Source organism: Pygocentrus nattereri, chromosome 15 (genome assembly GCF_015220715.1).
Source record: "Pygocentrus nattereri isolate fPygNat1 chromosome 15, fPygNat1.pri, whole genome shotgun sequence".
Taxonomy (NCBI): Eukaryota; Metazoa; Chordata; class Actinopteri; order Characiformes; family Serrasalmidae; genus Pygocentrus; species Pygocentrus nattereri.
In genome coordinates this window covers 34078550-34095416 of record NC_051225.1, presented here as the reverse complement: position 1 = coordinate 34095416, position 16867 = coordinate 34078550, and the positions used below count along the sequence as shown (strand labels likewise).

The 16867-nt window shown below is 37.9% G+C and overlaps 1 protein-coding gene across 2 annotated transcripts in view; it reads left to right on the top strand.

The window, feature by feature from the left end:
* Positions 1-8648, top strand: part of ntrk3b (neurotrophic tyrosine kinase, receptor, type 3b) — a 140187-nt gene extending 131539 nt beyond the window's left edge. For both annotated transcript variants that reach the window (XM_017699525.2, XM_017699523.2), the window contains 3 exons: positions 1303-1546; positions 5964-6122; positions 7448-8648. In XM_017699525.2, coding sequence (XP_017555014.1) covers positions 1303-1546; positions 5964-6122; positions 7448-7633 — 589 coding nt within the window. In that variant the 3' untranslated portion in view covers positions 7634-8648. The remainder of the gene's footprint in view (positions 1-1302; positions 1547-5963; positions 6123-7447) is intronic.
* The last annotated feature ends 8219 nt before the right edge of the window (positions 8649-16867 follow it).

Below are 16867 nucleotides of genomic sequence, written 5' to 3'. Positions count from 1 at the left end.
TCTCTATAATTTTGACTAATCATTTGTGCAATTGCCTGTTGTGCCCTCAATTCAAAAATATCCCTCAACTTGAGTGATGCACTACCCTATTCAAATAGGAACTGTTGTTTATTGTAAATTAAATAAAACAAATTGTAACTTTTTTAACTGCCAGCATTGGTCAAACAATTGTATATTTGTTGGGTAATTAGTTGACTCTTAACATCCCTAAATTGTACCAAAATCATCAAATCAAAGGTTGAAATTTGAGAATATGATGCATTAAATCATTTAACAATCTAAATCCTATCAGACTGTTTCAGCCCTGTAATAATAGCTTTCACTCTTCTTCAAACAAATTTTCCAGTCTTAAATATGCACAAACTGCACTTCCTGTATGCACTAATTCCTTTTTGTAAATGTCACAAAATTCAAACTGGCTGCACTTCTCTAGGGAAAAATCGAGGCTGCTCTTTTAGAGCAAACTGACTATAGCAGAGCACTGTGATATGAGATTAGGTAATTCCATTGTGACCTGGGTTGCATTTAGCCTTTCACAGAAGGGTTTTCTTTCAGCTCAGCTGAGTTAGCATTCCAAGAAAGCAAATGACGAAACTTGTCTTCAAACTGCAGCAACAACACAAGGCTGGACGTTTTTCGTGATCATCAAAGAATTGCATGATGCTGGTCGCCGACTCCAATTAGGCCTTATGCAGATGCAGCGTGTGTAGAATTAAACAGGCCTAAAGACAGCTCGGTTTCCAGCTCACAAGACAAGCCAGAGTGTGTTTTACATGCAAAATAGCTTCTCTAACTCAGACTGCTTGATTGTTAGCTCTCCAACACATTGGTGAGGGGGCGTTTCCCTTGCCAGGACTATCAGAGAGGCAGAAATTACACTGAAGCACATTTAAGCAGCCGCCTTATGCAAATCCATCCGCAATCAGCCGAAAGCTATTTTCAGCAAGAATGGAAAAGGGGCAGGCAAATCAGCAAAGTCACAAAGCCAAAACAACAGGTGGTTTCTGTTTGGCGTGAAAGACAAAAACAAAACTTGTGATTCCGCTTCGCATTGAGCCGTTTCGGAGTTAAGGCACGTTTACATGCGGCTCACGAGTTTAATGCCGGACCATTTGCAGCGACTGTAAGGCAGCTTTTTTGCATAGTGTGACCTTTCACAGTAATCTAGGACAAGTCTTTTACACACATCTGCCTGGCCTCAGCCATCATATAGAAAAAAAACTGCAGAAAGCTCAGCATTGGCCAGTTTGTATGAAATAATAAGTACCTTCCTCTTAACTGTTCAGTTCTTCATCTCTTCAGGGCCCACGGTCCAGATTCCACAATCTTAGTGGACGGCCATCCGATGCAGAGCAGTGGGGAGCTGGGTCTTTCACAGATGTTGCACGTTGCCACTCAGATTGCAGCTGGGATGGTGTATCTCTCCTCCCAGCACTTTGTGCACCGCGACCTGGCCACACGAAACTGCCTGGTTGGGAACGGCCTACTGGTCAAGATTGGAGATTTCGGCATGTCCAGGGACATCTATAGCATGGACTATTATCGGGTGTGTATCGCTACATTTCTTGTGATAACTTATCTATTTTAAAATCTATTAAGAGCCTGGAGGTACATGCAGGTGTGGGAAGGCAAAAGAGTCCCCAATGAAAACATAAGTTTTGGATTTTTGACTATTTCAACATCATCCACATCACATATTAAAATGTATAGGTTAACTGGTTGTTCTGGATAGTAACTAAAATGCCTATTTTTGTGTTGTGGACAATGACCACTGATTTCTTTCATTGAGATTAAGCTTCTCTACAGAGAACAATTTCACATCAACACTTTGAAGTCTGACTTTGTTCACATTTCAACGACTGAATTATATGAAAATTCAGCAAAATTCCCATTTAATGTACATTATGTACAAGAAGATGTTAATGTAAATTACTTTGGGCCAAAATCTAAAGGGCATGTTAAAATGTTATATATTTATATATGTGTGTGTGTGTGTGTGTGTGTGTGTGTGTGTGTATATATATATATATATATATATATATATATATATATATATATATATATAGTGACAATATGTTTGTGTGCATGTGGAATATTGTGCTTACAGAAAGTGAAGGAAGCCTCTGTCTAGGCCAGGGCAGGAACTAGAAGAGCACACGATAGCATCTTTCACATGCGCACACACACACACACACACACACACAGAGCAATATTGACAGAGCTGAGAGATTAGGAAATCATAACCGCATTGGACACGTTCACTGTGTCGAGTGATTATAAATAGGGGTTCTGCCAAGCACACAGTCCACACGCTGCTAGTCATATTGACGTTTGCCTGTCCTCTGGGGCTCCAGCATCTGGACAGCAGGAACCGCACCATTGTGAGTGAGAGAGAGAGAAAGAGAGATAGTGGCCTTTTCACCACCAGCCAATCCAGATGCATTTGTCTGGGCTATTGAAAGTGGCGCATTGATTCCCTATCGTCTAATAGCTTGTCAAGTATCCTGTGCATGAGATCTTTTGATAACTATTTAACTGTTGCCAAAATGAAGTAAAACATTTCCATTCAAAAAAAAAAAAACAGTGAGTTTTTACCACAGTGTGTATACACAGGCTCAGCGACCGAAGAAAATGACTGTTCAAGTTGAGTTTTGCGAATGTCGGCTGGATCATTGTTGTGGAGGCTTGGGGCTGCCCCTGCTGTCTGGAAAAGTCGATAACCTGCTGCAAGCAGGCAAAACTTGCGGGTCAGCCATGTCAGTTGGCCCGTGCATGTTGCAAAAAAAAATCAGCTAAATGGAGCCTACATGTTGGGTTTGCCAGGTTTCAAAATACAATCCTCTGCATGCTCTATTATGCCTATGAAACAAGGATCACACAAAGTACAATGAAAAAAGTGATACAGTAATTTTAGCTCACTTAGCTATCAGCATCAGTCATTTCCAAAGTAATTAAATAAATTACATCAGTACAGTTTGAAATTAGAGTTACAGTACAGCTACTTGGTTTTCATTTTTTGAGGCTAATTTGTACTTATGTGGCTGTTTTCTTTGAAAATTAAATAAAAGGAGAGCGGTATCTAACTTTTGCACAACACTAGAGCATCTGTTGCCCTTACATCAGTGACAAAAAACGACCTATATTCTGAAATTTTGATAGTTTTCATGTTCAGGTTACATTCACACAAGAAAGTAATGTTATTAAAATGATGCAATGTAATAACTGCATTCTGATAAGCTTACTTTGTCCGCTCACATAGCTATAATGTGCTACTTTTTAAATGGAAACGAATTTTTATTTAGGACCAAATCTAAGTAAATAGGAGAAAAGTGATTATTTGCAATTAACTGCACATAACTGCAAATAAATTAATGTTGTTAATATGCAAAATTAAAATGTTGTTAATGTAGAAATGATGTACACAATGCAGCACTTTTCAAAGTGTATTTTCTATGGTCTATGTTTTAGAAGTTACAACAGGGCTTGTGTTTTGTAATCTGGAAGAAAACTTAAATTGAACACGTACAAGCTTTTTTCGTAATATGAGAGTTAAATATAGAAGCCTGACAAGGCTGTTGTTTTATTCACGTGAAAATGACGTAGAAAATCATTCTTTGCGAATTATTTTTGGGCCACTCTGAGAAAGAAAAACACTATCGGTCCGGTCCAATCTGCTTCTCAAGCTCCTAAAAGCACGAATGCCTGGTGAGCTAGCCCTTGTGGGGCTGTAATCCATCCCCTGCCATGCTGCACCACTTTCCACGCCACTAATCCAATCTTTCCCTCCACCATGGAGCCACCGACTGGCCTGTAATCCAGTTTACACACCAGTGAAAGAGAAAGCTCATTTCCCCCTTCCCCGAAACCACACCAAGGCCACGCAAAATGAAAACGTGCGGGTAATTGCTAGTGGGATGCTGATTATTATTTTTCATATATATATATATATATATATATATATATATCATGTTTTTTCCTGGCTTATTAATTTGCCACCCAGCTTGGCTAATTGCTCTGGCCTCAGCCACAAAGCCCAAGGTGATAGCGATGTCATTTGTGCGCCTGTTTAACCACTTTTAATTCACCCTCCTTAAAGAGGGATTTGGAGTCATTTGCATGTGTGGAGGGGCCAGCATGTGTGTGTGCCACAGACAGGTCATTTAAACTCACCATAAATCAATTAGTGGTTTAATCTGGCGAGCAGCTGCACACTGGAGCTGGCTTCACCTTCACCTATTAATGTCAAGAGATGTGCAAGTTAGCATTGCATTCTGTTATAATGTCATATAGTGTGTGTGTGTGTGTGTGTGTGTGTGTGTGTGTGTGTGTGTGTGTGTGTGTGTGTGTGTGTGTGATTGACCTATCTGCACTGTAAGAATAAAATGATCTCAACTTTATTTTGTACACAGCTTTTCTTGAGTTAACTCATCTTGAGTTCACCCAACTCAAATTTCTTTGTTTTGTCAAAGGTTTTCAAAATTCATATTTTCCATTTCAGGTAAAAACATAGAATTTATTTACTCAACTTATTTACTCAACACAGTCCCACCTGACATTTTATTCTATTGGGCCTAGTTATGGATGGCTTTGGTATTGATGGGGTTCAAATTCAGGATATTCTGATGATGTGGGGGCACTCAGAAGCCTCTAAAGTTACTTAGACATCTGTGTCCATAAATTTGTAAATCGCTGGAAAAATATTTGTTTTAACTTTAAAAAGTGAGATACAAGCATATGAAAAAGTTGCGCACATGGTTAAACTACATTTTGTTGGGAAAATATGTTAACTAATGCTCTATGAAAAACTTATCTTTGTTTTAATACACAATTTCTGTTTATTTGCTGAATTTAACATATTGTAAAAAAAAAAAAAGAACATAAAATGTGGTCTCCGCAAAAATCGCTGTGCATTTTATATTTCCACTATGTTAAACTTAAATAAATTGATAAATAAATTGAAACTGTGCAACAAAACATTTGCAGAAAAATGCCATATTTAAGTGTGTCTTCTGTAGAGAATGTTAACTTGTTTTTACTTAGAAAATCAACAAAACATGTCATTTCATGTTCAGACTTTCAGATGTGTTATGCACATTTTAGTCTGCATCAACTTCTTAAAGTTACGAGATATTTTAAAAGAACAGTAATTAAAAGACGAAACCAGCTGGACAGAGTCGATCACTAGCCAGTAGTCCACAGTTTTTGCACCGTCACAGATATGATGAATGAAGTACAATTGTCTTGAATGGGAAATAGATTTGAGAATAATCCAGCCTAATGAAAGCTGAGTGTTAGCATGATGAATACATTATTGTTTAATCAGTTTGTCTCCCATAGCAGAGGATTTTACAGGGACAGAGAGAAAAGGAGACAGAGAGACAAAGTCAGCTTCATGACTTCAAACTGTGTTCCATTCACTAATCAATAGCCTAGGTTTTATCATCTAAATTACACCAGACACTTTAATGGGTTGTAAAAGGGATTAGACATTTACGCTGGTTTGAACAAATTTCCACAGTTTCAGTGATAAAACTCATTATGTTACAACTTAAGTTTGCACGTCAGTTCCACCCTTAGAAGTCAAGAGTTATTACTGTCATATTCCTGTATTATTCAAATGTAATAACATAATGACTTGAACAGTCTGTTCATGTTTACATTTTCACTTTTTGGTTGAAAAAGGTGACAAAAAATAGAATATCTCCTACCTTTAAAGCTCATAAATTGGAAAACCAGGAAACTGGTTTTAGGAAAACATATTAGGAAAACTAATGTGTCCCCTTTAATATCAAATTACAACAGTGCCGATTTTTGTTAATTACGAGTTTTAAGCATTAGTTGTGTTTTGTCGGGCGGGATTTGCTGTTTACACAAACAGGGACTCCAAGTCAACAAGCGCTCATGCTGTTCCAGAAACTGACGTGTGTTCTGTGAGTAATTCTGGTGTGTAATCTCTCCATCAGGTGGGCGGCCACACCATGCTGCCCATTCGCTGGATGCCTCCTGAGAGCATCATGTACAGAAAGTTCAGTACAGAGAGTGACGTGTGGAGCTTCGGTGTCATCATGTGGGAGATCTTCACCTACGGAAAACAGCCGTGGTTTCAGCTGTCCAATAATGAGGTACGGGAGAATTTCGCAGGAGTGCATTTTTAGAACCTAAGTGTGATCTCCAAGGTGGTAACGAGTTAAGCTAACCTACAGCTGTCACAGAGCTGTCTCTTCTGCTCTGAGCTCTGAGACGTTTAATGTGCGATTGTGCAAAGATCAATGTGCTTAGCTGCAGAGCTAAACCTGTCTTGTGTATTAGAAACAAAAAGCAAAAAAAGGAAATACTCTTCACTGGACATAACAAAAAAAAACTTAACGGGTTAGTTTTGCCATTCCAGTTAAACTTTTCTTGAACACGTGCAATACATTTTCTCCATTGTTAGTTTATGTTCGTGGTCATATTCATCATATATCATTGAACTCTTTTTGACAATAGCCATAAAACACCATTTCTGTCTGTTTTGGAACTATGTTTTTTTTCTACAACAACTTTGCATATATTTAGATGGAAATGTATAAATGATAAAAAACCAGGATTGTGTCTTTGTAAATAAGCAAGCAAGTCAACATGTATAAAGATTTCTGTACTTAACTGTTAGATATGAAGAAAGCTGCAGTTGTGTCTACAGCCAGGGATCCTCACCGCTCCCATTTCACCCCTCATTTCTTGCTAGCAGCTTGACACAGACTCATGACATTTCACACAAAGACAGCTGAGAATGTCCTAGTTAATCTGATAACAGAGTTACATAGAAAAATATTTTGGGAAAAACGAAAAATGCTGCAAGATGTGGCCCAAATTAGATTTTTTTTTGGCTGTTCACATCTTTATTGTGATTATATGAGACATTAGTCTGAACAGATCAGCTCCTAAACTGACCTGCATGCGCTGAAGAACAATGTTTGATGTTGCTTAACATGGCTCATCCAGAGGTAAATAATTATGAACGCCAGTCGCTCCCGGAGCATTTTACCAGCATCCCAGGAGCCATCATGAAGCTTCACTGACTGACAGCTGGGCTCCTCACCCACAGTGTGTTCAAGCTCACCGTAAAAAGGGAACGGTCCCTTTTTTGGGTCGTATCCTTGGATTCTTTAAACTTTGCTTTCAGACTTTCAAGTTTTCTTTGACGTGGCAGCCTCGCTCTCCTACGGCCATGTTTGACACATCTTTGTCACATATGAAGAAAAAGATCATATTTGGGCCACTTTTGCCTGCTGTGGGAACAAAGCCATACTGTATGAAAATTAGCCAAACTAATAAATGTTGTTAACTGGTTAAGTATGTTTTATAATGACTAAAGTTTTCTGTTGCCTTCTGTGAAAAAGCTCTGGTATATAGTAGTAGTAGATTTGTGTGCACTTAATTTTGTCATTTATGACTCCTTACCCTGCAGGTCATCGAGTGCATTACACAGGGCCGGGTTTTGGACCGGCCTCGCCTTTGTCCCAAGGAAGTTTACGACCTCATGCTGGGCTGCTGGCAAAGAGAGCCACAGCAGCGACTGAACATCAAAGACATTCAGAAAGTCCTTTATGCTTTGGGCAAAGCCACACCTGTCTACTTGGACATCCTCGGCTAACGCTGGTGCGTTTCATTCTTGCCAGAGGCCAACGCAATCCAGGAATAACCAAACAGCCCCTAACCTTACTACTCCACTGTAAAATCACCTACACGCTGGGGATGGACTTAAGTGCCTGCAACACCTTTTTCAATACACTGGAATAAAAAAGACAAAAAATATTTAAAAACAAGTACTTTTACATTTTGTTTACTCGTACAGTATATAGTGTACAGAATTCTATGAAGATAAACATTTTCCTAAAAACTGATGAACAAAAAGACAACAACATTGTGTAAAGGAAATGTTGCCTTTGCCATGGCAACTGTGTGTCTAATGAACAAAGCTTTCCAGTGTTTCATTTTATAAACATATATATACATATATGAATATATTTTTATTTATTTAGTTTAATTTTGGAAGGTATGGGTGCCTGTCGTGTTCAGCGCTGTCGATAGATCTTTCAACTTTTCTTTCTGATTTTGTTTGTTTTTTTGAGCTCAGAAAAAAGCCTTACTAAATGGGTTTTGTTATCTCGTTATCTTCATTTACTTTTCTTCTTTTTAAATTGGGCAATTTTGGTTCGTCAGTGAAAAGTTCTTGAGTGGGAAACATCTTTAGAATACTAAAATATAGGTATATTTTAATTGTATGTGACTGTACATACTGTAAATTTATATACTTGTCGACTTAACTTATTTTTGTTTTCTTTATATGGTTGTTTTTTGTTTTTTTTTCTTTCAACCCAGTGGTTGGTTGGTAGCATAGACTTTATAAACACTCAACCATAAGAGGGCATAAATATTGTTCAGTGTAACCACTAGTGCAACACTTAATCCCACGCTTTATGGTCAGTTCATTTCTTACATGGAGTCTGTCTGCGAGACGCTGAAGGCAAGTGAACGCTTGTGGGGGAAACATCGGCTCCTACAAATGATATTAGACAATATACTGCCAAAAAAATTGCAAAAAAAAAAAAAAAAAACAGTGGCAAAGACAAACTGCAGCCTTCCTGTCACAATTCTAAAAGGACACCCATTAGAAGCAATGTTTTTTGCAAATCTTCATAGTATGTGATATCAGTGCCATTGCATCTGAAGTTAACGATCTCACGGTGTTGTTGTCTGTAGCGAAACAATTCTGTGTTCTTTTTGCGATGGGTGTGTCTGTAGTTATTTTACACCGAATCTTTTCGCAACGTCACCATTTTGATGAATTCTGAATTCTCTCTTGCCTCTTTGCAGTACCCGAAACGTTTGCTAAAGACAAACGGAAAAATGTATGTTTAGATTATGTATTAAATAAATATTCAAAATCTGGTCAGTTGGAAAGGCTTTTATTTACTGCCTTATGTTGTAGAAAGCATGTGTACTTATATCTTCAGGAATTTCAGGAGCCAAAACAAATCCGCACAATATCTGTTTGCATACTGTGGATTGGTGTGTAGCCATGTGAATACAATGACCTAAATGCCCCTCGATTCACAAAATAACAAAACATGCTGTGAACAGTGCTCATCCAGATGGGCCTGTGTTAATCACTTTGTTCCACAAGAATGAGTTTGTTGTCAGTATCCTACTGAAAGTCCTTTATAATGTAAGAGACTTTTGGGGAAAATGGGCCTTGAAAGTGCTCAAAAATTCACTTTTTTTATATTTTCATTGCAAAATCTAATTTGTGAAAAAATCTAATAGTCCCATATTTACATGAAAACCATACAATTGAATGATTAGTAGCTTAACCTTTAACACAGGGAAGATCATTAATTATTTCTCAATCATAGTTCATTGAAACATCCAGATACATTTGGTTGAAAGTGCAGATTCTAATTGTTCATCTCACATTTGTCTTTCTATGTACAAGGAGATATTTTATGATGAATTTAAATATAATGAAATGTTTGTTGTGTATACAGTCTTGTTTTGCAAAAAGAAAATATTTATATATTTGTCCATTTTTAACGTTGATAACGCCAGAAGTGTGGATGCATATGTAATTCCTTACAATTACATATGTAACATTACATTTGAACAGTATACAGAAAAAAAGCAATATTATTGCTTCAGTTCATATAACTCATATAACTTGAGCATCTGCATTGTTTCCATTGTACTTACTGAATAATAAGGATATAATATAAGCCTGAGAACAAGAACTGACAGCAGCAATGAGCAATAGGAGAACAGAACCAAAAAAGGATCCTACATTTGCTGTGATAGCCATTAACAATAAGGCTAATACACATACTCAGGAGAATGAAGAGGAAAAAGCAGAAAGAAAGAAAAACATGGCTGGGAAGCTGAGCGGGTTATTTGATTTGAACTTGATCAAAAGATATTGTTGTGTGCGCAGCCTTGTTTTTCAAAGAGAAAAAAAGATTGTCACATTTGTTATTGTCTGACATTGAACAAAGTCAGAAGTGCAAACTTGAAGCAGTTGGTACAGAACGCAACTGAATGTAAATATTATTCATTATGTAATGATTTATGTAATTACACTTTGAGCTGAACAGTACAGCACAACAAAAGCAATGACTCTAGCCTTCAAAGACTTTGAAGATTAAATGACCAGAAGCCGCCAGAAGATCCAGGCTTCTTTTTCACGCTCATGTAACTTAGGAATAACTGTTGTCAGAATAAGTCTGAGAACAATATCTCAGAACTCTTTCATTTAAAACTGACAAAGACCTTGGCACCAAAGACAAGGAACAGGAGAACAGAACCCAAAACCCACCAAGAAAAGATCAATATTCAGAGTGTGACAACAAATAACAATAAAGCTAATATACATGGCTAGGAGTAATAACAAAAAAAAACATAAAAGGAGTGGAATTAGTTATTATGATTAGAATTTTATGAGAAGTTACTGTTGTGTGCACTTTTTATGCAAATGGAAAAACCATCAGTCACATTTTGTGTCCCTGTTTGACACGGAGCAAGGTTAGAAGTACAGACTTGAACAGAATGCAAATTAAATGTGCTTCATTATGTATTTAAATATATTATTACATGAACAGTTGAACACACAGCAACAAGTTTAGCCTAAAAGCTAATCCCTTAAGCCCTAAAAGGACAACATGTGAATAATAATTACATCATAACTACGTAACATAAAAATTAGTTTTGTAAAAGTTCCTGAATAATACAATTGGTAAGATTAATAACTGAATAAGCCTGGGCTTTAAGGAGTTACAGCATCCAGACCTTCAGATATGAGAGCTGTCTAAGAGATTTAACCAGGTCTCATCTAAAATGTGCTGGGCATATCAATCTGTTAAAGGTTGAGAGATCAAGTGTTTGACAGCCATCTGCCTGTGTGAAATGCGGATGAAGGGGATGAAGTTATATTTTGCAAAAATGAGACGGAATTACGAAAAATAAGAGCAGCTTGCCATCAGGAATGATTTTCTGCCTCCATTTTCATTTTAATGCCACAGATCGTCCTGCTCCCGTAATAATCTGACCCTTCTGAGTAACATCTTGGATGCTCTTTAAATGACAGCATTTGATCTCTTTGCACTTGATGCAGAATTATATGTTTTGGCCACAGCAAGTCAAAGGGAAATTGGTAAAAATTGCTGCAAGCACAACAGGATGTTCTCTGGCCAATTGAGTTATTATAATTAAGGGAAGATTTTCTGGGAAGCTTCTTGAGGCCCAAGTGTTCCAAGGTCTATAATAACAGGCCTAAGGGCACACAAACAGGGGCAAGGATTTCTAAAACCAATTGATAATTGTGGTAAAAAATTAATTGATACTTGTGGTAAAAATCCAATGCATTAATCAGCTGTCTTTTCAATTTTTTTCAATGTGAAGCAAAAAGCAGCTATTTGTGTATTTTAGTCCACTCTTCTCCTTTAATGACAAGATTTCTCAATGCAGTTGCTGCATTTATTTTAATAGTAAAGAATAACTGGTGAAACGTTACTGTAGGGGAGTGACTGTACAGCTACAAGATATCGACATAAACCCGTCACAATGACATGAACCTCAGAGGCCACAGAGAAATCTCACCCAGCCTGAGATGTCATTTTATGAGCATTATGTCACTGTGACATACCCTGAGCTAAAAAAGTCTCATTTGGTGCATTTCATGCTAGAAAGTGTCATGACAACCTAATGTCAGAAAATAATCAATGACAATGTTGACATCAAATTGGGCAAATGACATCTCAGAGTAAGTGTTTATTAATGTTTATGCATGTCTGTCAGCTGCTATATAACTTAGTGATCACAGCTCTACAGCAAACTGTTAATGAATGATTTAACATAACCTATAATCACTAACTTTATGGCCCATCATCACCCAAAGTGCAGAATAAAACAATACTTCTGATGACAGTGCTGGTGAAATTATAACTGCATATCTACAAGTCGTCATATAATAAACATAACTATGTAAGCGTTAAGCCAGAAACATATTCAACGCCAGTACACAAACCCATTTTTTTGTGAGACTCAGCTGCTCGTCTGCCAGGGCAGTTGAGGGAGCACATTGGCAGTACGAGCACACCTTGCTGTAACACTCAGAATGCAGCTTGTGCTTGCGTTGCGTTATGAAATGCATCATGAAACACTTGAACACAACTACACACAAACTCCCATGTGTAGCACGAAACATCTGCGGTCAGGTCCTTGCATGAAGTATGTTTAGGGCCTAATAGTGAGTTTAAATTCTTCTTTAGCAAATTTATTCAACAAGCAATGATGGGTAAATGTTCAATAATGTGCTTTTCTTCTGCTGTGCGACGCTATGCGTCTTCATTTGTTTAACCCTTTAAGACTGAAGCCAAAATGTGCCTATTTCTGCCATTTAATATGCTCTTCTCTGGTAATCTCATACTTTCTAAATGCTGTTGTTGCATTTATTTAATGTGTAAAGACATTTGCATTTATTTAATATGTAAACTATCAAACTACATTGTTAACAAAGATCACACACATTAGTAATCTTCTATTGTTACTCTGACTGAACAAAACAAATCATATATTTTTGTATAGTGGTAACACACAGAAAACTCTGGTTCTACTTGCTGACACATTTCACTGGTCAACATGGGCATCACCAGCAAGACCTTCGACTTGATAGGGTTATCCCTAAAACTTTTTTCGGTAACACTTTACTGTAGTGTAGTATTCATAAGGTTATAAAACACCTACATAAGCTTATGAAGACAACTGACATAACCCTACATAAATGTTTAGAAACGCTTATTCCAATAGGCATCATGTCATAAAAGCTACTTCAGCTAACTTTGTCCTGTCCTAAATTGATGGCCTTATAGACCTTGCTAAATTCTCTAAACAACACAAGTGGGTGACTTGAGTGAGCCGGATTAAAAACTGTTTTAAGATGGGAAAAAGAAGAAAGTAAAACAAATAAATAATTTTGAGGGAATGCAGGGAAGTGTGTTAAATATATATTCTGGAAGCCTGATGTGAGCGGTCAGGTCCTGGTGGGTTCAGACTAATAATTTAAGATCTACTCTGGGAAAAAGACTCTAAATGCACCACAGATGACAATGTTGCATAAAACATATCTTTATTTTCCTTGTGTGGGACCAAGAACCATTCAAAATTCATTTCAGCTGTCCAGCCTTTCTTTATGCCGTATGATTGAACAGGCTGTTTTTGTTATTGTGTTGTTTTGACTGATGTATGTAAATGATATCTGTTCTGATTGGCTGCTCTGTATTGTGCCTTATTCTAAAAGCACCTAGAGCTAAAACAATCGCTTAGAACTTCATTGTGAATTGACCGAGCTAAAGTGCTGAATAGATGGAGTGTATGACTGATATTTTTTAAAAACTTAACAAATCACATCAAACTCATGTCAAAAAAGCAAGGAAAATTATATTTTTATTTATGATATGGGCCCTTAAGACTTTATAATGGGTAACGTGAACCTGTGTACAGAAAGTGTTTATTTATGGCATTTAAAACTGTAAGTGACCTTAAATCTAAAAATGTGGCAGTGAACACACCAGGAAACTGTGGAATGGGTCAATGCCTTTGGTTGCACCACAACCAAATGCTGAATGCATGCAATTGTGGTCAAGGACTTGTGAAAGCACTGCAATTTAAAAAGAATTTTTAAATAAACAAAGGGTCAGCTGTACTGCTTGATTTGCTACAGCTAAGCCAAGCATAGAACACAAAAGCCATGACACAGCTTAACAGTCAATGAAATGCAAAGCATCATCCTGCATCTACTGCATTTATGCAAACAATCTAGCCATGAATTTAAAAAATATGGTAAAAGCTTCAGTCATTTTCAGTTTTCTGGATTTCTGATTAAAAGGAAGGAAAAAGAATTGAGGGGAATAAGAGTTCATTTTGATAATTACTTTTTATGTATACAGTATTAAGAGTCTCTGGGTACCCTAACAATGAGGAATTAAACATAATCTCAACAAAAAGGCCAAGAGCTGACAGCAGGTACCAGCTTCCATTCCTCGTCCCTATAACTCAGCCAGTTTGCATTGTTCCCTGTGTAATTACTGAATAATAAAGCCTTAGGCTGTAATAAGCTTGGGAATTTAAGGGGTTAAACCACAGGCTAAATCTGATGAGCCTAATACTGTTTCCCAGTCCACACATATCCACACAATATTTCAGAGCCCTTTCATTTATGAATTGGTAAAAGCACTGGCAGCAAGCAATAGGAGAACAAACCCTAAAACCCACAGAGAAAAGATCAAACATTCGTTTTTATAGCCAATAACAATGAAGCTAATACACGTAGCTGGCACAACAATTAAAAAAGAAAAACGTGGGAGGAGCTGAATACGTTTGTTTTGCCTGCTGTCATTACCAAGGTTCAATATCCACTTTCAGCTGTAGGTGTTGTACACAACAGAGATACATCATGATATTTATGCTACTGTTTTTCTGAAATATTTAGACCCCAAAATAGCACATTTTTGTTCTCAATATAACAAGATGTCTCAAAAAAAAGTATTACATACACACATTGTGTAAACTGTGATATTTTTTCAAATTGTCCACAATTTTTTTTGAAAATCTGAGAATGAAAATCAGAGAATGCTAAAACGAGTTGAAGTCACTTACATGAACATGCCAACCCAGTAGGGGGAAATAGCGCTTCATAAAACTTGATGTCAAAGGCCTCAAGAGGAACACTGAGAGCAAGATTTTCAGCATGCGACTGCATGTTACAACCACAACAGGCCTTTTCAGCTTACCCCAGGCCAACAGTCCTCCGTGATTCATATTTCATGGAGATTCAAGTTCAGATTTGTGCCAGAAAATAAAAGCTTAAAAAGCTTGCCATGGAGTCGTTTACATTGCCATGGTTACATCACTGTCTGTAAAACATCCATACGGTCCTGATGAGGCAGAGTGGCTTTCTTCTAGGCCTACTCTAGAAATGTAATATTTGCAAACAGATTGACACGCTGTTCAGCTAAACTCATGTATAAACGTTATTTTACTACATGATCAATAAAAGAAACGAGCACTTCATGGTGTGATATCAGCATTTTGCCCACCCACACTGAAAACGCAGTTTTCAAAAATCTAAACTGAACAGCGTTTTCAAAACCTGTTTTTGAAAAACTTCAAACAAGGCCAACATTTAGGCAGCAGCAGATCTCAAATGATTCGTCATCTCGAGAAACAAAGTTTCATTATTTCACCTTTTGATCTTGGGAAAAATATCCTGTTATCTTCAGAAAACATTTGTTATCTTGTCATGATGACAAAAATAACCTGAGATGTCAAGAAACCAAAATGAGCATATCAGGGGAAAACTGAGGCTATGGAGTCCTTTTAAGGCCTCCGTAGTCTCAGTAGTGGAGATTAACCTTGCTTTGAAGAGTGAGGTTGGTGGGAGCTTATTAGAATGCACAATGCACTGGAGGTAACAGACCCACAGGTGGTCTATAACCCTTGGGGGTCTCGACTGGCTGTGTGAGTGAGACAGCTCATCCGAATGCTTGTGGTGTATCAGCTAAGTGGGCACGCCGGGGTCACCGAGACATCTCATTCACCTTTGACCTCGGCCACCTTCCTCCCCCTGGCCTCCTGGGGAGAGGCACTTTGAGTGATTAGCCCTTGGCCATGCCCAGTGGGAATGGAAGGGACGGCACTTTTCCAGCTGCTGACCAATAAATGTGCAGACGAGGCAGCAGCAGCAGCAGCAGCAGCAGCAGCTGGTGCCATTTTGCTACATTCCGGCTATTGATTATTTGATTACAGTCATCAAACGCGTCACGCAGGGCGATATGCACATTTTGTAAATTGCACAAGAAGCAAACCTTACAGTTTCCGCACAATTGCTTGAGCACCAGCCATGAAGAGGTGCTTGTTGTTTAGCCATTTGCACTCAAAGCATAAAGAGCTACCAAGGGCTTAAGTGTACTTTTCACCCACAGCTTTTCATGTATGAACAATTCCGCAGTGCAGTATCTCTCTGATACCTGATCCAGGCTTGACAATGCAATGATTAGTTGTCAAGAAGATGCATGGCGCCCTTTAGGGCTGCATTGTACAAACAACACATCCCGACTATGGCTCTGTGATCACTTAATTGGCCTTTTGATCAAAGCAAAGCCTAACGTTCCTTCTCCATTGCTATCTGCGCACTGTCCACCATGGCATCAATTAGCCAGAGTGGATTACTGTTTGTTTAAAAACTGTCATTACCTGTTTGTTTTCATTACACATTAATGCAGTTAATGCATAATGTTTCTGTGCATAAGTGTTTCTGAGGCAGTTGGTATCAGTGCCTTTCTGCTTTATTCTAGAACAGGTAAGCTATCAAACCAGTTGTCGGGATGTGCAGTAATTATAGGCATATTTTCAAATTCAGTGTACTAATCACTTTTCTAGCCAGTTGTGGTGACATTGAAACAAGTATATTTGTAGGTGTGTGTGTGTGTGTGTGTGTGTGTGTGTGTGTGTGTGTGTGTGTGTGTGTGTGTGTGTGTATTTATACAGCAGTCAGTCCGGCCACGCAGGCTGATCGGTTGAGAAGCGTTCTAACTGTGCAGTTATTTCACCATAACATCACGGGTTATTCACAAACACTGTATCACTCCACTGAGATGCCGTTGTGAAGCAACGACTTTGATTTGAGACGCTCAAACTATGTGAACATTTTTACTTACTTTGTGCACAAACAGAAAATGGATACTTTTAACATCACATTTGACCAACAGCTGATTTGGTCAGACTCAGAGGATTAGACTACAATAAATTATCCAAAGTGTCAGCTGGAGAACAAACTGCCAGC